The 25,372-nt window shown below is 42.9% G+C and overlaps 3 protein-coding genes across 3 annotated transcripts; 1 reads left to right on the top strand and 2 right to left on the bottom strand.

Annotated features, from left to right (window-relative positions):
* Positions 1-3,174: 3,174 nt before the first annotated feature.
* On the bottom strand, positions 3,175-4,823 carry il17a/f3 (interleukin 17a/f3). Its single transcript, XM_061704834.1, has 4 exons — positions 4,659-4,823; positions 4,345-4,556; positions 3,379-3,522; positions 3,175-3,294 (listed from the first exon to the last, which is right to left on the bottom strand). Exons 1-4 carry the CDS (start codon positions 4,671-4,673, stop codon positions 3,183-3,185), a joined length of 483 nt encoding a protein of 160 aa, XP_061560818.1. The 5' UTR covers positions 4,674-4,823; the 3' UTR covers positions 3,175-3,182.
* A 1,071-nt stretch (positions 4,824-5,894) lies between these two features.
* On the bottom strand, positions 5,895-16,869 carry mcm3 (minichromosome maintenance complex component 3). The gene is made up of 17 exons (XM_061704259.1): positions 16,715-16,869; positions 16,383-16,495; positions 14,073-14,281; positions 13,852-13,982; positions 13,389-13,627; positions 13,074-13,182; positions 12,692-12,845; positions 12,001-12,132; positions 11,723-11,931; positions 11,474-11,648; positions 11,259-11,385; positions 9,473-9,623; positions 8,693-8,833; positions 8,495-8,613; positions 8,339-8,412; positions 6,489-6,588; positions 5,895-6,402 (listed from the first exon to the last, which is right to left on the bottom strand). The coding sequence occupies exons 1-17, from the start codon at positions 16,787-16,789 to the stop codon at positions 6,204-6,206; spliced, it is 2,457 nt and encodes an 818-aa protein (XP_061560243.1). The 5' UTR covers positions 16,790-16,869; the 3' UTR covers positions 5,895-6,203.
* A 1,141-nt stretch (positions 16,870-18,010) lies between these two features.
* On the top strand, positions 18,011-21,954 carry paqr8 (progestin and adipoQ receptor family member VIII). Its single transcript, XM_061704484.1, has 2 exons — positions 18,011-18,134; positions 19,510-21,954. Exon 2 carries the CDS (start codon positions 19,559-19,561, stop codon positions 20,633-20,635), a length of 1,077 nt encoding a protein of 358 aa, XP_061560468.1. The 5' UTR covers positions 18,011-18,134; positions 19,510-19,558; the 3' UTR covers positions 20,636-21,954.
* Positions 21,955-25,372: the final 3,418 nt, after the last annotated feature.

Here is a 25,372-nt window from a genome sequence, read left to right as displayed (position 1 = left end):
TTTGAACTTTGAGCTGATAACAGTCCAGATGGTCCTTTTCCTTTTTGGCCCGCAGCACACGACGTCCATGATTTCCCAAAACAATTTGAAATGTGGACTTGTCAAGACCGCAGCACACGTTTCCACAATATAAGGGCACCAGAATAAAAGATATCGTGACCACATCGTGCATGACATCACTCTCTACAAGCTGAGTTTTAAAGTAAACACGCAACTGTAGTCCTCCAATAGCCGATAGTTTGTCCGCATTGGCGACTCTTGGCGAGTAACACACACGGACAAAGAATGGTTCGAGTCCCATTTAGTCATCTCTTTTGCTTCACTTTACTTTCAAATGCCAACTCTCTTTGCTCTCCACATCTCCTCCATGACGCACTTGGGTCATCAGGTTGTAGTTAATTTAATGAAGTATAAGGACTCCAATCTGTGTGCCTGTATGTTGGTATTACGTGAATTAAATAGTGATCAGGTAAGACCAAAGCTGCATGGGGTATAGTGCGACTCCTTCTGTAAGTAAGTCGCGTAATATCACCTAAAACGAACGAAAAAGACAAAACAAGGGCAATACCTATCTCCACATCCTGGCTCCATGCAGCCACGAAGAAGCTGACAGTCGTATCTCACGGCCACGGCTACCACCACACCAGTTTTGAGGTTTTACAGTCGCTGTGTTTGATATTTGTCAGGGTTAGCAAGGCAGATGTAGATTTGGAAGTGGTAATGATGGAGGGCCATTTTTATTCAGTTTAAGGTCCATGTCCTAGTATGCGCTTGATCCTCACTCGTAAGACAATTCAGCGCTCCCGTAAAACAACTAGGGTGCCGAGAGTAGGCCTACACAATTAAACCTTACTAGTATAATAGTGCTCTACTAGTAACACTACTAGGCCCAACTATTAGGCATGTATCATGCACTGGTAGCCTCATGGACACTTCAAATACAACCAAAATGCCTACTAGTAGTTTTGCCTCACTAGTACCATACTGGAGGTTTTCCTACTAGTATGCCAAAGTTCAAGAAGGCCATTAGAGTATTTATTCAGTATCCTTGATCCAGTTTAAGGTACATATACTAGTATGCTCATTGTCCTCACTTGTAAGACAACTTTAGCAAACTAGTAGGACAGCTATGTATAACTAGTAGGCAAAACTGTGCATTAATTGGTAACTGTGTGCTACTTGTACTTCTTGTGACATAAATAAAATAGCCTTGATAAGAGGCTACTAGTGTATGACACATACAGTAGCTAATAATACCAGTAAGGCTTAATTGTGGACGAGTAGGCCAAAGTGGCTAGCAGTGCAAAAACCTTACTAGTAAGACACACTTGTTCTACTATTGCGGCAAATTGTCTTACCAATGAGGACAAAGAGCGTACGAGTAAATGCAGCTTGAGCCGGATATCAAGGATATCGAATGAATGCTAAAATGTCTTTGCATAGGCAAGCAAGAACTTTTGCGAACTGGCATCCCACCAATTGGCTGTCACGTCCCTCAGAGGAGAGGACATCTTGTTCCTGGGCTTCCAACGTTCCATGCTTTGACAGCTTGTGACATCGTATCCGGCTCAGAATGTCGTGAGTTGACCTCCTATCATTGGCGCGAGCTACAAGATCAGTGTTTGATTTATTTTGTACGTTCAGCGTACTGGAGATAATGAGTGTGACGAATGACATTTGTGAAGAGCATCGTCTCTTATTTGGTTTTCCACCTATTTACAACTAAAATAGTAACACAATTCCCATTCATAACGACCCGATGAATAACAATAATTCAGTTGCAGCAGCAAATAGCATGAAAAGCAACGTGTTTGCATTACTTTCTGCTCCGTGTCGAGGTCCGCTTAATTTTGCTTCTGAATGTGGACGTGTGATTCTGCTGCTGCTCAGTGCAGGGTTGGAGCTATTCTCGGGGGAAACTGGTCTGCCGGCCACCCCAAAATCATGAAACATCTGACTTTCCCTGACTTTATACTTTATCATCTAGCTGTTTTTTTGTTTGTTGTTTTTTTTTTTAATTTTTATTTTTTTTTATGAATACTCCCAAAAAACTGCCAGTCAAACGTTTGGACACAGTTTCTCATTCAATCGGATGAGAAAGTGAAGCTATTGACAACTTTTATGTTATGTTTCTGCATTTGCCAGGTTGGTGACGCAGACGTCGGTACGCCATGTGCTGCGGAACTTCGGCAAAAGCTGGCATGTCCCGCCGAAAGTGTGCCAGATCTTACACTATCCCGCAACAGCTCCACATGGAAAGATTGCATCAAACACTGAAACTTATTTTTCGTGCTAAGTGGAAGACCACCACAGGAGATCATCTCTAGTCTTTGTTAGAAGTTACTTTTTGTTCCAGATATCCACAGGTTTTTTTTGTTGTTTTGTTTTTATGAAGATAAAATAAAATGAGAAATTGCTCATCGACATACTGCCTGAAATGCGGAGCACAAAGTGGAAGAATAGCTGCGCTTGTCCTCAGCGAGGCATGCCACTTACCTGCCAGAGAGTACTCACGCAATACAAATTGATCAGCAAACGTTTCCCACTTAAATTTGGCAGACAGTTCATAATTTGAATTATTAAAAACAACTGCAAATTAGATCAAATGAGGCCTCAAAATCGTGAAAAATCAAGTCGTTGCTTCCGCTCTCAAACGCGGTAGGCTTGAATGTGCGGAAACCACGGCCCACTCAAATGTCAACTCTCAATCAAACACCATTACTACAACCTGAAAAATGTATGCTACTTCCTGCTCGCAACTTTCTTATGCCTCCACATTCCTTCATGTTTGAGCCACGAAAATATATACGCTTTACCGCTTCCGGTGGCTAAAATATAAGAATAAAGTAGTACTTCTAGTGAGTGAATGTCGAAATGCCCACACAAACCTAAACACAACAGCAACTGCTGCAGTGAGTTTTGTTTAGGATATTCCATTCATCTTCCAGCCCTCACAAATGCATGTTGATACCTGTCCATCCATTTTTACTACTACTTAAAAGTAAGTTACAATGGAATAACTGTGAGGGGACAAAACACAAAAACGGTACTCAAGCTTATGCTACTGTATTTTAATCCACAATTTCCTACTACTAAGGGCTCAAAGGTGACGTTTTCTACCAACACTAACGTTCAGAAATGTTTGTTCATCTCGCAAAAAAAGAGCACAAAAAAAAAAAAAGTCAAACACTGCGCCTTATGCATGTACAGCCCACTGTGATCGTCTGCATTTGCAGTCTGAACTTCATCCTCCTCTTCTTCCTCGCGTTGGTATTTGGCCTTTGGTTTTGGACTCTGCAGTAAGTTGGAGCAAAATGCAGTCAAATGATTACTATATCTACAGTCTCCCGTGTGCACCACACACACACAATTGCCCACCTGTGCAGAACCAGGACCTGGTGCTTTATAGGTTTGACCTCCAAGGTCGCATCCTCCCCTCCGCTTGGGTGGCTGAGACAAGCAGAAGTGAGGCAGCGCGCACTGGAGAGCACCCGAGGGAGACGAGATGCCACGCAGGACTCGCTGGAGAAAAGAATACAACATGGGGCAGAACTGGAGCATATACTGTACATGGTTGCAGTTTTCAATCTATTTCACGATTCATACATCTCATTTATCGTTCGGAATTGGAATAATGTTCTATGTATTTAGTTATACAAATTATTATTATGATTATTATATTGTCTAATAGTTCACAGTAGGGCCTGACCGATGAATCGGCGAGGCAAAAATTGGCTATTTTTTTTGCCGATTTTTTAATTGATTGATTTATTTTACACATTAATACATTACAACATCAGACAAAGATGAATGACATTCAAACAACCACAAAGACGACAGATATTTGCCAATTTTTCACTATATATTAAGTTTAATGGTAAAGGACAAAGTATTGAAAAACTGTCAAATCTTCTGCCTATAATTCATATCTTTATTGTTGTAAGCGTTTAAGGAACCGAGTTAGTTTATCCATTATATAGTTCTTCAATTAATCGGTCGATTAATTGTTTATTGGAATTTTATTTTGCCAAATATTAGCATTCGCCTCCCAAAAAAAAAAGAATCCATATCGGTGGGGCTTCGTAATACATTCGAGTACTGCTAGTGATATAATAATATAATTAAGGGGTAGGATGAAAACACGTTATAATAATATAAACACTATTATAATCATACTTTTATAATTTTTATATTTTAATAATCTTCTCACAAAATAATCTCTACTTCATAGTTTTTCCCGCTTCTATTCAAACATGCCCATTGGATGAAGCCGGAAGAGACTTGCTTCTTTCTTTTCCATTTCTCCTTTTCTTTAATGATTTTGAATAAATGTGTTTCCCTCACTTGTAAGTCCAGGGTGAGAGAGACATGTTGGCAATATTTGGGGCAGAAGTGGTGACCATCAGATCACCTGATCCATGCAACGCATTTTCCACCACCAGTCTCACTATCCTTCTCTTAAGTCCACCTCTACGGTCCCCGCGGACTTTGTCCACTGGGCCCCCACTGGCGGCGTGCAGCACAGGAGCCAGGCCCAGCAGCAACACAACTCTTAACTGAAAAATATAATCAAAAATGAGCTTTCTCATTTTTTCGATTGGGGCTCCATAACAAGCAGATAATAGAGAAAACAAAAAACAAAAAAACGTTTGACTCACCACAAACCTGATCATGACATCCACCTTCACAGCAGAGCTCTAGATGTGTCTATAAAGTTTCTACAGTACTTTTCTGCTTTCATTAGCTGTTTTTTAAAGACACTCACTTGATGTACTAACAAGATTAAACTTTGTTTGTTCTTCCTCCATCGCAACAGCAACTTCGCCCACACGCTACCGCTAAAGTGTGTTGTGGTTGTGGTAATGAATCAGCAGAACTCGTTCAAAGACAAAATGACATAATTATCAGTGCATCTCGAAAACAGAGGAAGCTGTAAAAGGGAGCAGTGCAATGAGATGATCTTGGTAAGCTTAAGTTGCTGAGTCGAGAACGATTCAATAAATATATAAAGATGTAGGTGTAGATGTAGATGATGTGCAATAGTCGCACGTGTGCCTCACGGTCAAGAGGTTCTGGATTCAAAAACCGGCTCGGGAACCTCCTGCGCGGAATTTCCATGTTCTCGCCTCACCGCAGCTTCCTCCCTCATCCCAATTAATCTCTTAACAGAACTTCTTTTTGCCACTGTTTTGAATCATTTCCAGCGAAAAGATCACATCAAAGCTAATAAAGTTTCACTTGAACCCAAGATTTGGCCAGGAAATGACCGATTCTGTATTGCACAAAAGTGCCAAGTTAAGTACAGTAGGCAAGAGATTATCGTTTTAGCATGGAGATTTCCAAATATTTTCCCTCGAGGGCCACATATAGGAAAATGGAAGGAATACGGGAGAACCAAATATGAAGTATTATTACGGGCGGGTTCATGTATTAGCCGTGTGAAACAAAGTATCAATTGTTGTCCCAAAAAAACAAATGAAAGTGTTAAGTGGTTCAGTTGGGGAATTCATATGAATATCAATATCACCCATGATTATTATATTATATTGGTTTGGTAGACTTGATCAAACACAAAGCATTCTGGGATAGCGAGCGGACCCGTTGATCTACAGTACCTTCGACACCACTTATCTTCACCGGGGTCGCGGGTGAGTTGGAGCGTATCGCAGCTCATTTTGGGTGAGATGCGGGGTGCGTCCTGGCAGTGGCGTCGCTACGCCTATTGTTGGGGGGCTTTGCCCCCCCCCCCCCCCCCCCCCCAAAAAGTGATTTGGTTGTTTGTGGTTAGGCTCATTTTATGGCTCTCTTAGCCATAAAAACAAAACTCTAATGCTTATCTTATGAGCAATATTGGAATAGCATTTCACTGTAACAACCCAGTCATGGTGCACCAAAGTATTTTATTTTTGTAACAAGTACTGTCATATACGTTTTACAAATTGCTTCTACTCTATTTACAGAATTTGTAGGAACATGTTTTTGACTGCAGATAATGTATGACAATGTTTGTAACCATTATTAAACAGCAACAGTTTAATAGATATACAGATGCAGAATGACTCTTAATAATTTCAATGACTGTGTGACTCCAAAAAGTGTGAGTTGCATGTCAAACTGTAAAAAGATGGCAAAAACCCTATAAATGTACATTGATTCTTTTGAAGTCCATGGAACGGAATTGCCAGATGACCTTCCACCTCCTCTCAGATGAGGAAGATGATGTCATCAGCCACCATGACCTGGTTGTCGTCCTGCATGCGAGTCAAAGCGGCGCGGACCTCCGCCTCCGTGAATGGCACCCGACGCTCTTTGTTGACGCCGTCCTTCAGGGCCGGCATCTTTACAGACTGAGCGTGAGCAGATTGGAACACGGCGAACAGGGACGACTTGAACTCCTTCAGCCTAGTGGGAGAAAATCAAAACTAAAATAATGAACTGTTCTTTGGGAGTTAATGTTATGTTTCAAAATGTGGAAATTAGGTACCCACCTTTCAGGAGAGAGCTCAGAGCTGTCAGCCAGTGAGGAGGCGTCCATTTGTTCCTCCTCCACCGGCTTGGACTTGGCTTTTTTCACAGTGGCAGCCTGTACTGAAGAGCACAATGACAATGTGAGACTTGCAAAAAGGGCTCTGCGGTAGAGGGGGGGGGGGGGGAAGAAAGGTTAATTTTTTTTAAAAAAAAAGACAGACCACAAACAATTGGTCAGCACAAAAATGTATGCCTCGAGGGAATTAAAAAAAAAATAAATAAAAAATTAACTGAAGCATATTTGCACCGACCAGAAACAATTTACGCTGCATGGAACCACGGTAGTTAAAAAGCTCCTCGGTGGCAGGGCCCCGGGGGTAGATGAGATTCGCCCGGAGTTCCTAAAGGCTCTGGATGTTATGGGGCTGTCCTGGTTGACACGCCTCTGCAACATCGCGTGGACATCGGGGACAGTGCCTCTGGATTGGCAAACTGGGGTGTTGGTCCCCGTTTTTAAGAAGGGGGACCGGAGGGTGTGTTCCAACTACAGGGGGATCACACTGCTCAGCCTCCCTGGTAAGGTCTATTCAGGGGTGCTGGAGAGGTTGGTCCATCAGGAAGTCAAATCTCAGATTCGGGGAGGAGCAGTGTGGTTTTCGACGTGGCCGTGGAACAGTGGACCAGCTCTACATCCTCGGCAGGGTCCTCGAGGGTGCATGGGAGTTCGCCCAACCAGTCTACATGTGTTTTGTGGACTTGGAGAAGGGGTCCGACCGTGTCCCTCGGGGAGTCCTGTGGGGGATGCTTCGGGAGTATGGGGTACCGAACCCCCTGATACGGGCTGTTCGGTCCCTGTTTGGTCCGCATTGCCAGGAGTAAGTCGGACTCATTTCCGGTGAGGGTCGGACTCCCCCCAAGGCTGCCCTTTGTCACCGATTCTGTTCATAACTTTTATGGACAGAATTTAAAGGCGCAGCCGAGGCGGAGGGAGCGGGGGTCCGGTTTGGTGGCTTCAGTATTGCATCTCTGCTTTTTGCAGATGTGGTGGTTCTGTTGGCTTAATCAAGCCGTGATCTCCAACTCTCAGGAGAAAGCTCTCGATTTACCGGTCGAGCTACATACCTACCCTCACCTATGGTCACGAGCTGTGGGTCGTGACCGAAAGAACAAGATCTCTGATACAAGCGGCCGAAATGAATTTCCTCCGCGGGGTGTCCGGGCTCTCCCTTAGAGATTGGATGAGAAGCTCGGTTATCCGGGAGGATCTCAGAGTAGAGCCGCTGCTCTTCCACATCGAGAGGAGCCAGATGAGGTGGCTGGGGATGCATCCCGGGTGAGGTGTTCCGGAGACATCCCACTGGGAGGAGACCCCGGGGACGACCCAGGACACTGGCCTGGGAACGTGTCGGGATCCCCCCGGAAGAGCTGGACGAAGTGGGTGGGGAGAGGGAAGTCTGGGCCAACTTTCTCCCATTTCTTGACCCGAGTGACTTAGAACAGGCGCTACGGGAAGACTTTTAAAAGTCTGTTTTAATAGGTTTAAATGACTGTCAAGTGTGTGGGAGGGGTAAAACGACAACTCAAACTATACAGTAGCATTTTCACCTTCAGAGGGTGGGTCTGGAAAATTTCCATTGTGTTAAAAGGGGGTTTCACCGTAGTTGCAAATGTGTTATTGTAATAGAGATTACTTTTGGAACAGTTGTAAAAGTAGATTTTTTTTTTTTGTTATAGGTATTGTCTTGGATCTCAGTACAGTGCACATGTAGAAAAATTGTGCCAGCAAGTTAATGATGAAGTTAACCACTGAAAATCCATTTGAGGTGAGAATATGAACTAACAAACAATACGAGTGCGATAAATGTCTTACTCTCAGGCACATCCTGCTCTTCACTGAAGTCGTAGGGACTGTAGGGCTCGCTGCTCTGAGACCCACGGCGCCCCCTTCAGGACACATAGGTTATCGTTGCACCCAAAAAGACGGATTGTCGAACTAGCGTGTCAAAATACCGGTATTCATGTATACCTCTTTCTCTGAGATCTCTGTGACTGCTGTGTAGATGCTTCCTCTTCTACGTCCCCCTCCTCATCATCCGATCCAGAAGCATGCTCCTTTCTGGAACGCTTCTTCTCTTTCTCGAGAACCTGGGTGAAAAGCACTCATTTGTCACCTGCTGTCCAAGCGTTCCAACTTGCTCTCCGTGCTCACTTCATCAGCACAAACCTTCTTAAAGTAGGCGAACTGGACGAGCTCAACCGCAACCTCGGAGTCCTCCATCTCCACCACTTTGCTCATGCGCGCCTTGGCGTGAGCCGTGGACAGACGGATCAGAGTCTCGAGCGTTCGGGCCGTCACAGGGGACGTCTGAGGCAGAGGCAACATTTAAACAAGGCTGCCGAGCTCCTCGGTGACCTTTTATTTGCAACACATTTTCATTGAATCATTACTTTTTAGGTACAATTAATTGGCTACATTTCTGGAGTTTTTCTATAACTGACTATTACCATCAAATTACATTTTTTTTAATGTAAATTACAACTGTATTTTCATGTAATAACTTTTTCCTCTGATTGTAAAACGTTTTGACAGTTCTTGTAGTATTCAGTCTTTGATCATTTTTTTTCTCGTGATATTTCAACTTTATACCAGTAAACCTTGGGGGTGCCATTTTTCCCCCCATAGCATCACAACTTGGTTTTATCAGTTTTTGTTTCTCGTAATATTATCATTGTGTAATTTGACATTTTTCATGCAAGACTGACTTTATTCTTGGAAAATTGTCATTTTCTTGTAAGATAACTTCAGGAATAAAACCATTTTTTTTTTTTTAATATTTAGGTCTACTACACTCCTATATTTTAATGGTGGTCATTATAGTGGTACTTTTCTTGGGGGGGGGGGGGTAGTACTTTGCATTAAGAAGTTTGAGAACCACTGGGGTAGAAGATTACAGCATATGCTTTACTTTTATAAAAAGGAGTGCATGTGCGCATCCCTGCTCACCCTGGCAATATCTGCGCTGAGCTGCTCCTGACTCCTCAGCCTCGAGTACTCTTCTGCGATGTGATTGGCCGCCTCCTCCGTCAGCACCGGCGTCACCCCCTTGGCAATATGGATGTACTTCCTCATGAATTCCTTGCTCACGATCTTGTCTCTGCAACATTCGGAATGCGTCACATCAAGCCATCCATCCAACGACTCGAGACACAAATGTGACTGCTGAGAGACTTAAGACCAAAATGCCCAAAAAAAATAAATAAAGAGTAGATGTGATTGTTTATTCAACAATGAGGAAGCATAATCTGGGGACTCTGATCAGGGTGGGACCCTTCTTTGGCTGGGGTTGAGGTTGCCGAAAGGTTCCTTGGTTGTTCGCAGTTTAGGAGTGATATTAGAGCAACTTAAACCTGCCATCCACAACTTTTTTTTTTTGGTTAAAAAAAGTAATTTTCACCCAGGGCACTACTAAAGGAGATGACACAATTGCTGATTAAGCTTGTCAGCTCCTCTAACATTTTGCAGTAGCTGTCAGTATTTGAGTTTCTTTTAATGGAGTCTACCATATACATTCCCGCAGTGGCCCAGTTCGCGGCGCACAGTGAGGGGGCGACAGAAATCGTGGTCTCCAGCTTTAATCGATTTGTACATTTTCAAGTGATTCAAAGCTCTACCGTAAATATTTTTCAAAAAAAACAGCTGTCTTCCAATTAGGTCAGCTGAAGTGAAACTGTCCATTGTCAAACGACATAACATTGACAAGAATTTTTTTTTTTATTATAACTACATAAAAATAAAAAAAGTAAGTACGACTATAAAACCGAGTCCGCCTTCCTGTGCCACCGACGTGTTATTACGCCAACGTGCAAACTAATTCATTGCGCGCCGTTTGTAAGCTCGAAACGCCGCATGTCGGGACTGGTGTAAACCGAGGAGCCCCTGTACAATTTTTGGCCCATGCTGAGATCAAGTACCATTTAAAAAAAAAAAAAAAAAGAAAAAAAAAAAAAGACTGGAAGGTGAGCCAAATAAAAAGATGTGATCTATGTTTTACCTCCTAAAATCTGTGGCAGATAAATACAGGATACAATAACTGGAGGACTAACATTTAGGTTAATACATTAGCCGCATAAAACTTTTGCTCGTCTCAGCATTCACATACAGCAGTATCTTGATTTAAGCATTTTATTCTTCCCTGATCAAGCGCCTTACTCAATTTATTTGTATATCAAGTTAGTTTTCCGCATTATAATGAATTGATGTGTCTTTAATCCACCGCAACTCCGAAATGCCACAATTTTTTAAAATAATGAAAAAAAGCACTGCTATTGTGTGTATAAAAGAGAATGTAAAGAAAATGGTTTTATACGGTGTAATTACTCGACATTGGGACAAACCCAAAGGTACAACTGTAGTGTTGTACGTGTGCCTTAAAAGGGGTGTGGCCAAGCAAGTAACATCAGGTCAATCAGCTGAAGTCCGTTCAACAAACAGTGAAAGTGCACTGTGGATCCCCCCCCCCCCACTTCATTTGAGAGGTGGCATATATGCAAGCTCATTTCAGCCTCTAACAGGAAGTATTGTCAGATTTCTGTAGTGCTCAATGAAAGCAATCTGATTATCTTTGTGGTTAATCAAAATAAAACATTTGCAAACAACTGCTTTTACTTTGGATAACAATCCATCCATCCATCTTCCATCGCAGGGCACATACAAACAAACAACCATTCGCACTCACATTCACACCTACGGGCAATTTAGAGTCGTCAATTAACCTAGGTGGCGGGTATACCTCTTTTTTTTGTTTCCGTGCAGTAGGTTGTTGTGTTTCTCGTAGACCTGCAGCTCTTCGTGCTCCTGTGCGATAGCGTCCGGGTCGTCTGTAGCTAGGACGTCGACTGAGCCACCCAGAGCCATCGCTAAAAATCATCATATTAAAAAAAGAACAAAATCAGTGACATCTCAAATCAAACTGTTGAATTTCTGGATTAAGATGGGCCACAGTACCTGCGCCCTCCTGCTCACGGGGGTCACGGTAGCGGTGCATCCTGAGGACGTGGTCCGAGATCTCCCGGTCCTGCTCTGGGTCCATCTGATCCAGCACGATGAAGAGGAGGTCGAAACGTGACAGCAAAGAGTCCTGCAGTCCGATGTTCTCCATGGGGGTTTTGTACTGGTCGTACTACAGGCACAAAAGGGCACACGGTTAGCACGTCAAGTACCGGGTGGTACCGTGAGCTTCTTCCTGCAACGCACTCTGCCATAGACGGGGTTAGCGGCCGCCAGAACGGAGCAGCGGGCGTTCAGGCGGGCGTGGATGCCGGCTTTGGCGATGGTGACTCGACCCTGCTCCATGACCTCGTGGATGGCGGTGCGGTCCATGTCGGACATCTTGTCGAACTCGTCGATGCATACCACGCCGCGGTCGGCCAGCACCATGGCGCCGGCCTCCAGACGCCTCTCCCCTTGGGGCGGATGGAAAGATTAAGCGAACGGATTGGACAAGAAGGAATATACAGCATATGAATTCCTACCAGTTTCCTGGTCGGTGGTGACGGCGGCGGTCAGCCCCACCCCAGTGGAGCCCCGCCCAGTGGTGGGGATGGCTCTGGGTGCGGTGTGGAGAACATAACGCAGAAGCTGAGACTTGGCAACGGAAGGGTCACCTGAAAGACATGAATGCATAGTCATTTTTACTTGAGCTTTTGAAGAATAAACAGAAAAAGGATAAATACACCAAGGCTAGATAAGATTGTATTTACCCTTCAAATTGCGGCACGCTTCTAACTTAAGAGGAGCAAATGGTTGTGTTGAGTTTTTCCTGCAACGTCCCCGAACACGCGCAAAGTCGTTCGCCTCAATAAAAATGACAAGTTTGCCCCCGCGACGTAGTTACCAAGTAAGCTGACAATTAACCTCGCTTGCTCTGCTACTCGTCTTTGTGTTTTCAGGCACCATGCTGCCCCTCGCGGGTCAGTCTTGGTCACACAAAAGACGTGATGAAAAACAAATTATGACGGGTAGAACACACACTGTAGAGCAATGGGAACACACGGTGATATTTCTCCCTCATTGTGTGTGTGTGTGGGGGGGGGGGGGGGGGGGGGGGGGGGGAAAGAAACATTTTCTACAGCTGAATCTGGTTAGAATGTCCAAAAAAATTTATTAATTAATTTAAATAAAAGCCATGCATGTACGCCGCTGAAGCAAGGCTAGATCTCGTACCAATGAGCAGGATGTTAATGTCTCCCCTGATGCGCGAGCCGTTTTCCAGGACCTTCTCCACACCACCAAGCAACATGCAGAGAATTGCCTTTTTGATGTACTCATGGCCGTGGATGCTGGGGGCCAGCGAGCGAGACAGCTGATCAAACACGTTCTGCATGGCAACAGAAAGACGAGCACGTTAAGGGAGGCAAACTACACCATATCGTACCACTGGAGAAAACTACAAAACTACCACGACAAACGGTAGAATCGTATGGGCAACATATGGGCGAAAAATAAATCAAAACAAATCCGAATTGACCTGCACTGTGAGCGCAGCCTAAGTCGGCTAACAAGCGTTTCTCATTTCAAGTCGCTCGTAGCAACAGTGCAAACTCACGACAGAGCGACTGCGACAGAAGTTTCTAATTTTGCTGATGTCGTCAGCATTGAAGGACGGGGACGCTTCCTTGCTCAGCTGTTTGACGTGACATGCGATCATGATGGTCCTGAGAGGGGGGGGGGGAAAAAAAGTAAAAAAAATATATATTATATATAAATAAATAAGAATTTAAACCAAAAAAAAAAAAAAAAAAGGAAATTAAGAGTAAATAAATGCCTAATACCGTAAAGTCCGTATGACCATGAAAATGTTTCAAAGTAAGAAATTGGTCCCCATAATAGTGTTAGCAATGAAAATTAGATCCAGTTTCACCTGAATGTTCCAGAAGTGAAGCCTCCCTTCTTTCCCGGCAGGCAGCGGTACGTTCCGATGACCTGCACTCGGTCTCCTGGTTTAACCACGTCCACTAGGTCATCGTCCAAAATGATGTCCACAGAGCGAGGCAACTGGCCCGCGGGGGCTTTCTCCGGCATCTCCTGCACCGTGATGGTCTGGTGGTCCTTGTAGATGGACAGGCCAAACTCTGTTTCCAGAGGGTTGTTTTCTTCGTCCTGTTAGGAAAGACACAAAAGGGAAGAAGCTTAAGCGTGGGGTGCTGTGTTTGTTTTTTTTTGTCATTTCAAGTACACCACACACTGTAAGAGCAGTAGGCCTACTTGCTTGATTTCTTTTTTTTGGCCCGCTCACACATTAAAAATCAGTTAAGATGTTGATTGGCGATCGGTTTATGTTTGCCCATCTTAAAAAGACCAAAAACGTGCACGTGTTTAGTTACCTTGGTGGGGTAGATGGCACTGGAAGGGAACGCGTCCAAAGAAGTCAAGTCTGTGTACTTCCTCTCCATGGTCTTGTTGGTGGCAGGGCAGTAGTGGACGCTGCGCACAACTTTGGGGCGCACAAGAGAACCTGAGGCAAATCAAGGCGATATTATATTTTAACAAAAATCATTTGCATTGTATGCTTCAAACTTGACAATGACATCACAAACATACTCACACTTGGTGATGATGCCCTCCACACAGACCATGCTGCCCAGCAGCCTTGAGGTGAGCGTCCTGGGGGTGACGTGCTTGGAGCCGAAGCTTCCCTCCAGGCCGATGTGGAACTCCTCGTGCTGTTTGGCGTAGGTGGCGTCCACAGAGGCCACAGAGTCCTTCAGGGCCAGCTGGAAGGCCATCAGCTCTTCAAACGCATTGCTCATCAACCTGGAAGACAGTGCGGAACACTGAGCCAGCTGACATCCTACCTTGGAAGCATTAGTGTTGGAACACTTCCATTACACACAAATGAAGGGAAACTCAAATCAATTCAATTCGGACTAAATGCAGCTTCCACTCTTGTGGAAATAGTTTCTCAAAGATTTTGAAATGATGTCTTCGTCCATTCATCTAAAACCGATTTACTCACTAATTCAACACTACAGTATATACATGTTGCAGTTCAGTTCTACACCACTGCAAACTACAAGCCATCTAGCCATTTTCATTAAACGCTTGTCCTCATTAGGGTTTAGGGTGAGATGCAGTCTAGTGTGAGTGCATTATTATATTTTACATCTAGGATACAAGCCTTAGTCTTCATATTTATACTATATTTTATATCTTCCTAGGAGAATATCTACAGTAATCTATTGTATTATATAATATTTTCACAACCATACCTAAAACACAATATCTAAGGCAGGTGTCAAACACCTGGTCCACAGGTCAAAACCGGCCAGGTAGGGGGTACAATCCGGCCCGCAGGATGAATTTGAAAGTGACAAAATACAAAAGACATCGTGGCGGTGGGGACTAAGAATAACTGAGAAGTATTATGCTCCTGCAAAAAAATGGAATGTAATAATACTTCATAATAATACTTCAACATCTTCACCAGTTTTAAAGTGCACTACTATATTTTACTGTTCCAAATACGTGTGACTTAGTTTTGTGCCTGAAAATAAGATCACTGTGATCAGTTATTATGCACACATGGTAGATGACAAACTGAAGAAAAACATTTTGTGAAATTAAAAAAAATAAATAAAAAAAATTAAATTACCCCTTTTCCTAATTGATGTTTTGCAATCAAACAAAGGGAAAACATTTGTTGTTTATTATTATATGAGGTATGTTAAGATTTCCGTGGCCTGCCCCTTTGACATCAATTTAGGTTTTATGTGGCCCCTGAACTACAAATGAGTTTGACACCCTTGATCTAAGGCATCTTTGAAATCTTTCTGTTTACAATTCACATAACGCGCCTTGTTTTGCACTTTTTTCGCTGTCTGAGATCCGTTTTAACCGCTTTTAATTGTTGTGCAACATTGACAATACAATTAGAAGGATCATTTGTGAGGTCATTGTCGGACAATGTCTTTTCCAATTCATTTTGCTCTTCCTAACTTTCATCCTACATTGGACAAAGACACGGTGTAACATGAAAAGATGATTTCCCATACAGAGTCGGAAGAGTAGAATTGTCAAAAATGTCTTTAAAAGACCCTTTTAATACAATTAGTGGATTAAAGCTTGGTGTCAAACTCCTTTTAGTTCAGGGGCCACATTCACCAGAGTTTGATTCTGAAGTGCGCCAGACCTGTATATTTGTGGAATAATAAGATATAAATAGCAATTTCTAATTTGTGGTGCAAATAATTTACCTTTACAGTTGGAAAACATTCATTCATTTCTGTTACACCACACAAACTAAAGTGGGAACTGTTCAGAATGACACTGCAGTTGTCCCCCTCCTTTGTAAAAGTAAACCTTAAAACACACAAGTTGTGGCAGTGCATGGGTGGGGGGGGGGGGGAACAAAACAGGGGTTCCACCAAAATAAATACTTTTGAACTGAAGCAGTTAACTGCCATTTTGCAATATTCCGTTTCTTAAACAATTTCTACAGGAGGCATTCATTTCCACAGACCTGTGTTCTTCACAGTGCAAAGGTGGCACAGCATTTTATATGAAGCAGGCTTACTTTGCTTTTGACACCTGCCATCTTTTAACCTTCACTAATGCATCAATAACAGGGATCAAATCCTGAGTAACAGCCAATTTCACAATGTCATTTAAGTGGGCACAAGTGCGCCCTACGGTGGACAAAACTAGCAACAGCAGTTAATTTTAATGACAAATGGCAGTCAATGTGTTCTTTCTATCAATGTGTCGAATTGGACCCTCTGATAGGGTGTGTATAACAACTAACAAAGTCCCTAATTATGTGTATGTGACACCCAATCAAACACACACACAACAAGCTGACAGTTTTTGTGATACCACATCTGCTTGTTGTTTGTCGCATTTCAAGAGGTTTGCTCACTTTGCAGCCCTCGCGTCGTTGCGTCTCCTCAGGTCGTTCATGTTGACGATGAGACGAGACTTATTCTCGCTGATCATGTCGCAGACTTTGCTCTGGTAAATGCCCTGATCTTGCTGAAATTGATTTAAAAAAAAAAAAAAAAAGAATAAATGCACATTTCAATTTCATCACAAAAAAAACATTTCCAGACAACAATATAGACAGTATAAGATACGGCATGGTATTATTCGTGGCCTAGTAATAGAAGAGGTACAGTAATACGTTCTCAAGTTATTTCTTTGGGTTGGGACCGCATGTGTTTAACAAACAATTCGTAATATAATGAAATTTACATCATCGTCCAGGAAGTCCAGGTAATCCCTCTGCGCCTCCCTCATCAACCGGTCGTCTACAACGTCGGTATCCATAATGTAAGAGTTTGTGTACAAGAAAAAACCCAAAACGAATGAAGGCGACACAACTCGGAAAGATGTGCAAGCTTGTGTAGCCTTGCCCACACAATGAAGACTTTTCGCGCCACGGCTTCCCGACGCAAAGAGGAACGTAACACGCGATTGGTCGAAGCGTTGCCACCTTCACCGCGTGACATTGTAGCTGTGCCAATGAGAGTGCTTTGTATGTCCACGTGACCCAGCCCCTCGAAGAACTCCCGCGAAAATAAAGCAGGAAGAGACACCCTACTGGAGAAGTGCAACTTGAAATCAGACAATGTCTCTGTTGTCCAGCAGATGGCGACGTCCATTTTTTCCACATTTTCAGACTGGAACTATGACGCTCCCGTAATTAATGACAAACATGAAATTACAGTTTAAATTCATCAAAAATGAATTTGAGCATTAATTCTTAGCTTAAATATAGGAAAATGACGATACTTCAAAAAAATATTCAATGAAACAGAACACATATAGAAATTCTCCCTAAATAAATGAAAACAAACTGTTTGAAAAGATTATATGTAATTAAGGTATTGTATTTAAAAGTTAAATACAACTGAACTCTACTTACAAAATGTAGTTTTATTATTATTATTATTATTATTATTATATTTTTGTTCGGTGATATGCCCTGAGATCTTTTTCCAACGTAAACTAAATGCCTTAGCTCAATGGCTGGGGAAACACTTCATGTCTCCGCCCCTACAGGGCTCATGGGTAATGTAGTGAATTCGTTTATTGGTTGACCACTTTGTGTCGTCACCACACCCACTTAATTATGAGTATTAGTTTCATATTGGGTCTTATGTGTGCATTGGTGCAGAACGTCACTGTTTAATAGTGAGCGCTGTGTCTAATAACTCATTTGATAAGAGAACGTGAGCAAAATATTGGCATTAACTCACATAATATAGTGCAGAACCAAATGACTATGCATGTTGCAATACCTCCCTGGCAGTGCTTATCTAAATTGAGCATTATTATCATCACCCATCCATCCATCCATCCATCCATCCATCCATCCATCCATCCATCCATCCATCCACCCTGAACTGCCAGCCAATCGCAGGCATTATTATCAGTGAAGGCAAAATTAAATGGGGGGGGGGGGGCGTTCCTGACCACTTGAACTCCGCCCACAAACTTCCAACTCAGCTGTGTTGTAACCCTTTTCCCTTCCTCTCCCAAATCAAACTTCCACATCACGTCATCATGTTTCCAGGCTGTGCAGCTCCTGTGAGAGGCGAGCAAGAGTAGTTTTATGCTTGCAGAGACGTGCTGCTCCAGGGGTGGGCAAACGGGTTCCATCCACACACAGGTGCGCTCAGCTCAATCGTTCCGTTTCGTCACGGCGAAAATCAAGTGTTTCTGAGTTGTTTGGAATTGCTTCATATGTAGGTCACGCTGTATACTTGTATAGGCCATGCGTTTGTTACTATGCAGCTCGGTTGGCTTGTAGAAAGCATGTCCAATGTTACTTTGCATCAGCAACAATTGAAAAGTGTTGAGAATTCCACAGGTGCATGAACCTTATTGGCATCAGTAGCCTACATCATTTTGTGCCTATATGTGGTGCTCCCAGGTTTGACTGCATATCTTCTTTGGTGAAGGAATGTCGCTGCTATTGTGACTCGCGACTGTTGTTTATTGTTGGAGTAAGAATGTTTTGTTGTTGGTTATCTTGGCTTGGGAATGCCTCGTGCGGTCGACTTGCTGGCCAGCTTCCTTGGCTCTTTGATCCCATTCATAAGTTCTTCGTCAAACCAAAAAAATGGAATTGAGTTCATATTGTTTCAAGTTTAAGTTAACAATCCAGAAAGCAAGTGAGCGGTTACAACCTGTTATGATAAAGGGTCATGCATTCGGTTACTTTGCCATTCAGCCATCTGTTTTTTACATCAATTATCCTCCAGTTTGGTGATTTCCAACCTTTATGGAGTCAAGGCACATATTTTACAATTGAAAAATGTTACAAAAAGTGGATACATGAATTACTGTATGTACGTCCCACCATCAAATAGAAGAGCATGTGTTTGCTCTGTCTGTCACTATGCCTCACTGCCGTAAATAGGTGATTTCTTATAAATATAATATGATGATACAAATGAGACTAGACCTAACACACTGGACATTTTAACAGCTGTAACTTAAGAACTGTTTTTCCAAAGTCCATACATACAGTAAATACTGTAAACAGTATTTTGCCACCCCCCAAAAAAAAAAAAAAAAACAGGCTTCATTTACCACATCAGTCAGAATGAGATGTCAAAAAGCATAATGGAGGCCAATGAAGGTCTTCTGTATTTACTTCTTGAAAGAGTATATTGAGGGCAACAAGAAAAACGGACCCCTGCAGCAAAAGTGGAGATCGTGGGGCCTAATCATGCCGTGGCCAGGACCAAGCTAGCGTTTGCACAGGTGTTGCTATTGTCATTTTAGCGGCGCATCCTCAATACAAACAAAATGAACTCATCTGCTTGACCAATGAGCGTCTTGTAGGTTTATGTTACGCTTTAGAATCCCAAATGCCCAGGTACTATATATATACTAGTACCTTTTAGTGCTTTCTTTAGTCAGGTCAGTGGAATAGTCAGTAGTGCTGATTTGAGTAGTTACCCCTCAGTGGGAAAGGAGCATGGGCAACTGATCGGCATTTAGCCACAGTTAATTGTTTTCTATTTTTTTTCTTCCAGTGTTGCCTCCATTGTCCAGTTGAGTGTCTTCCATCTGCACAACGCAGAGATGTCAGGAGACTTTCTGCAGCGACTCGGCGGCTTCATCCCAAGCGCAAAGCACGTCGGCCAACTCCCCAGACTTTCCGACCTGGTTTCTTCCTCCCTGCCTCTGCCCGCCCCCACTGTCGTTTCCTCTCAAGTCCCCAGCTTGTTTCGGGAACCGTACATCGTGTCGGGGTACCGTCCCGTCCATCAGAAGTGGCACTGTTACCTCTTTAGCCTCGTCCAGAGACACAACGAATCCCTCAATGTGTGGACTCACTTGCTGGCGGCTCTCGTGCTTGTACGGCGGTGGTGGGCTAACATAGGCACCCTGGGGTACACCTTTGCTGCAGCCTTTCTGCCATTATGCCTCTTTTTTGTGTCTTCGCTTACATATTTGTTCCTCAGTGCGGCAGCTCACCTCTTTCAATCTCATTCTGAGCACGCACACTATTTCCTCTTTTTCATGGACTACGTGGGTGTGGCTGTTTATCAGTACGGATGTTCCCTCGGACATTATTTTTACACATCCGAGCCAGCGTGGAGAGACAGCTGCGTCGGCTCCCTGTTCCTGCCCGGCGCTGCTTTTTTGGGGTGGCTTTCCTGCGCTGGCTGTTGTTTCGCCAAGTCCAGATATCGGCGGCCGTATCCCGTGGGTCGTAAAATCTGTCAGCTGATCCCCACCGCTCTCGCGTACGTGCTGGGCATCAGTCCTGTGATTCACCGGCTTTCAACTTCGACCTGGTTGGAGGAGCCCTCGCTGCCTTTCCATGCCCTCCAGATAGCCTCTTTCCTTTTGAGCGCCATCTTCTTCTCTTGCCCCATACCCGAGCGCTTCTTCCCAGGCCGCTGTGACTTTCTGGGCCAAGGTCATCAGATATTTCACGTGTTTTTGTCCCTGTGCACACTGTTTCAACTTGAGGCTCTCTTCCAGGACTATGTCAGGCAGAGGGATACAGTGGTGGAGACATTCGGGGAGAGTCAGCTGTGGTGTGCCTGTATATCCTTCCCCGCCCTGTTCTTGTGTTGCATTTTGACAGCACTTGTAACAATGAGGCACAAACAGAAACAACTGCAGGGTCGGAAAGACCGAGACAGTTAAGTCGTGTGTGTATAACTAGACTCGGCAAACAAGTGATATAAAAACCAGTAACGAAATGCTAAATAAATGCTAAGTATCACAACATAGTTCCAGGCGTGTCGATGTTAATTTGACATATCCCAAATGTTTCACAGCTGATTCAAGGAAGAAATATTTGGCTTATTGCAATGCAGACTTGCAGAAGACTCATTAAAGTTTTCCTCAATGAATCATAGCTACCGCTGCTGCTGCTTTGTTGCTGTATAAAACCAACTGACATATATGTTTGATGAATTTAAGAGAATCCATTTAAAAAAAAAAAAAAAAATTCATCAATTGCCCACCAAAAAAATAAAAAGTAGCATTGGAGTTTTCCTATTATTATTATTTTATTTTTTTTTAAGTGGGATTTTCATGAAAAACTGGAATGTTGTGGAGGGCCACACCAACATGCTAACCTCAGTCGTGTTCAGTATTATTTGACGAAAATAAGCAGTCATAGCATCACAGTGTATAGTGGTTAGCACATCCGCTTCACATTTCTGAGGTTGGAGGTTCGAATCCGGGCTGCAGCCTTCTTGTGTGGAGTTTGCATGTTCTCGCTGTACCTGCGCGGGTTTACTTTGAGTACTCTTATTTCTTCCCACATTCCAAAAAACGTGTGGTAGGTTTATTGAAAACTCTAAATGGCCCTTGGGTGTGAATGTGAGTATGAACGTTTGTATACGTGCGGTACGGTGGCTGAGACAGGCCACAACAAATTTTGCTGGTAATAAGTGCTGTTGTACTGTGTTAAGTTATAGAAGCTCTCAAGTCAAAAGCAATTCAATCTGGTAGACTGGTCAGCCTTGGATAGAGTGCAAAATATTTATTCATTCAATTTCCTATAGGAAAAATTGTGTTTGAAAAGTCAGACTGTTATCATCAACTCAAAAGCAATGTATTGTTTGATGTTACAATATGTTTAGTTTGCTGTTGTGTGGTCTTTGTCATCCCCCCCCCCCCCCCCCCCCCCCCCCCCCCCCCCCTTGGCATCACTAGTACCTTATTGTGGTGACCACACACAAAAAGCCAAAGAAAAAGCTAACATACTTGAGTGTTTATCTTTTAGATCATGGGTTCTCAACCACAGGACTAACACAATTTTATTTTAAACCACTTTTGAAAGAGGACTTGTCTACATGTAACGATAGCTTACTATGATGAACGCATTTTTGTTCAACTCAACCACAATCGTAGTTTAATTGTGTGTGTGTGTCAGCTCAGGCACATTTTTTCTCAGTGTTCTGCACAAATGTTCATTACCCAAGTTTATTAACACTTGGTTTAATAAAACACAATGTGGCAAAACTTGGCTTTCCTCTTTATTGTCTACGCTCTGTTCTGCGATCTAATATAAAAGAACACGCTTTATACAATTTGAACTGTAACAACGAACAGTTTGGGTTAAAAATCATATATATGGGCTAAAAGGCAATAGGTAGTATTTAATGACTATTAAAAGCTGGAAAAACATTACATAGCCTGATGTAAATAGAACTAATAAAAGGTAGATTAGGCCACAGATAGCAACTGAGTAGGTTTAATCTATACAAATGAACCATTACAGTAAATGCACCCAGCTGCAGAAATATAAACCCGTTGATTTGGTATGGTATTATTATTTGCAGTAATATTCATTTTACAACCAGTTCAGGGTGTACCCCGCCTCCTGCCCGATGACAGCTGGGATAGGCTCCAGCACGCCCGCGACCCTAGTGAGGAGAAGCGGCTCAGAAAATGGATGCCTGGAAGGATGAATATTCATTTTAATTTATTCATTCATTTCAAGGTGGCACGTTAACGACTGGTTCGCACATCCGCCTCACAGTTCCGAGGACGCGGGTTCAAATCCGGCCCCGCCTGTGTGGAGTTTGCATGTTCTCCCCGTTCCTGCGTGAGTCTTCTCCGGGTACTCCGGTTTCCCCCCACCTCCCAAAAAGATGTGGTACATCAATTGAAGACTCTAAATTGCCCTGAGGTGTGCATGTGACTCTGAATGATTGTTTTTTTTTCTATGTGCCCTGCGATTGGCTGGCGACCAGTTGAGGCTGGCAGTCGTTCCGGATGGATGGCAGTCATTTCAATCGATGTTAGCGTTTCCATTTCAAGTACCAATTTTTAATATAATGATATTGAATTCCCTTCTGCATCCTAGTTCGTGTCGATTAACATAATGAACAAACCGACTACTCCAATCATTATATAAGCTCTCAGTCAGATTTAGTAAGCAGTGAACATTCTAACCCCAATGAAATAGGATCTATTACATTGTCGACTATCTACCTTTATCTTGGCGCACCTAAAACATGCAAGGGTGTGTCAGAACAAATGAGAGGCCCATTATCGTCTCCTATGACACCACATATGAACAATGTTGAAGATTCTGGTTGCGACTAAACTCATACTTCACCTCCTGTACATTGAATTATTTAGTAGCAAATGTCTGTCCCATATCCAATATTTAACACCTTGGTCATCTGCTTATCAACAAATCTCTGAATTTACTTCACTGGGTCTTTAACGCAACCTTTAAGTTGGTGAGAATCAGAATGAAGCGGAATGTAAAAAGAAGTATTTCATATTCCATTGTTACAGTCCACTAGCATTGGGGCCCGAGTATGGCAATGACCAACCTTAGTCAGCAGATGGCACTCACCTACAGGGCATGAATGGCTTTAATATTATAAATTTACAACCCAACAAGTCAGACAGACATCTTTCATCTTGTTTTGCCTTGGCAGAGGTCTTCGCCCTACTGTGTGCTGTTCTAGTTTATGAATGCAGTGATTTGACTTTCCAAATGTAAAACTTCTCAGGAAAAAACTGAGCTGACAATAATATTGCATCGCTCGTAGATACTCAAGTATTACGGGATGGCATAGCTGAGAGACAGGTGGGAGTGACAATTACTCTGCCTGCAATCAACAAACAAGTTGCAGCATTACTGTGAACTTGATTGCAATTGCGTGTAAAGTAATATAAATAACTATTATACAGTACATACACAGTTGGAATGGGTACTACTGTATTGTAAATGTAATGATACAGTTTATGAATGGCACAAGCTTATTGGCGCAATTGAAATAGCAGTGTAAAAACTTGGAAAGCGTATGCAGCAAGTGCGAGCACAATGGGCTGGTTATCAGCTCGCGGGAGCACCTCCTTCAAAACAGGAAGGACACCAATGAAAATGAATCCCTCCTTCAAGCACCTGCCTGCCGGAGCGCATAATAATGTGACTCGAGCTGAATGACTGGCAGCAGTTGGTGACACAACAGCAGTGAGTCAAGTGGCACACACTGGTAAGTGATCAATATTGCACAGTGTGTATGACACTTCATTTGTGTGACATGTCTGACAAAATGATCATCTTCTCATGATTTATTGTTGGCAGATCATTTCTGTTTGACCACATCGCAGATCCACAATGGCTCCGATTGCAATGTTCGACATGATGTCTTCTTTTTCGTCCGCTGAGGTGGGCATCATCTCCCTCATCGTCTTCCTCATCATCAGCATTAGTCTGGTGGCCCTCTGCAATGACTGTCAGAAGTAAGTTCGATCATCAACGGTGATCCCTATTTGAAGGAACACTGGCTGCTAAATGTATGAAATAATCTTTACCACCAAATATCAACTATACATGCCATCTGATTCTTTTTTTATTTTCCGTTCTAAAATGGGAGTCCGGCATGGCAATTCATTTCCTTCCAACACCACCAAACTGAGACTTGTCAGACTTGATAGGTGAATTTTGTGGAAAGGTGTTGGCTGTTGAAAAACGAGGAAGCAGGCACGTTTAAAGAGTTGAAATGGCTCTAAGTGTAAAAAAAAAAAAAAAAAAAAAGTTGCTAAATAAGACAACATGGAGCAACTGTTCGAACTCACTGTCTCGTCTACATGAGCGGACAAATGACCCAATTGTACATGAACATATTTTGGAACACACCTATGTGTGTGTCAGCGAGTTTCCACACCCACTGCTGCCAAACATACCAGGCATAGAGGCCCGGTCGAACTGAGGCAATGAAAATACACTCTTATCTGCTGCTTAGCGCATTCCTCAAGTTGTTTGTCACCCACAGGAACGAAACTGCAGTGGGACAGTAGTGAGAGATGGGAGTCATTTGAGTTGTTATCTACCACCCCAATTCCAATGAAGTTGGGACGTTGTGTTAAACATAAATAAAAACAGAATACAATGATTCTCAAGTCATGCTCAACCTATATTTAATTGAATACATTTAATTGAATATATTTAATTGAATACACTACAAAGACGAGATATTTAATGTTCAAACTGATAAACTTTATTTTTTTTGGAGCAAATAATATATATATAATACACTACAAATACAAGATATTTAATGTTCAAACTGAGAAACTTAATGGTTTTTAGCAAATAATCATTAACGTGGAATTTTATGGCTGCAACACGTTCCAAAAAAGCTGGGACAGGTGGCAAAAAAGATTGAGAAAGTTAAGGAATGCTCATCAAACACCTGTTTGGAACATCCCACAGGTGAACAGGCTAATTGGGAACAGGTGGGTGCCGTGATTGGGTATAATAGGAGCTTCCCTGAATTGCTCAGTCATTCACAAGCAAAGATGGGGCGAGTTTCACTTCTTTGTGAACAAATGCGGGAGAAAACAGTCGAACAGTTTAAGGACAATGTTCCTCAACGTGCAATTGCAAGGAATTTAGGGATTTCATCA

The sequence above is a fragment of the Phycodurus eques genome, chromosome 18 (assembly GCF_024500275.1).
Source record: "Phycodurus eques isolate BA_2022a chromosome 18, UOR_Pequ_1.1, whole genome shotgun sequence".
NCBI classification, from domain to species: Eukaryota; Metazoa; Chordata; class Actinopteri; order Syngnathiformes; family Syngnathidae; genus Phycodurus; species Phycodurus eques.
Note: the sequence above shows the minus strand (reverse complement) of the source record. Positions and strands in the feature narration are given on the sequence as shown.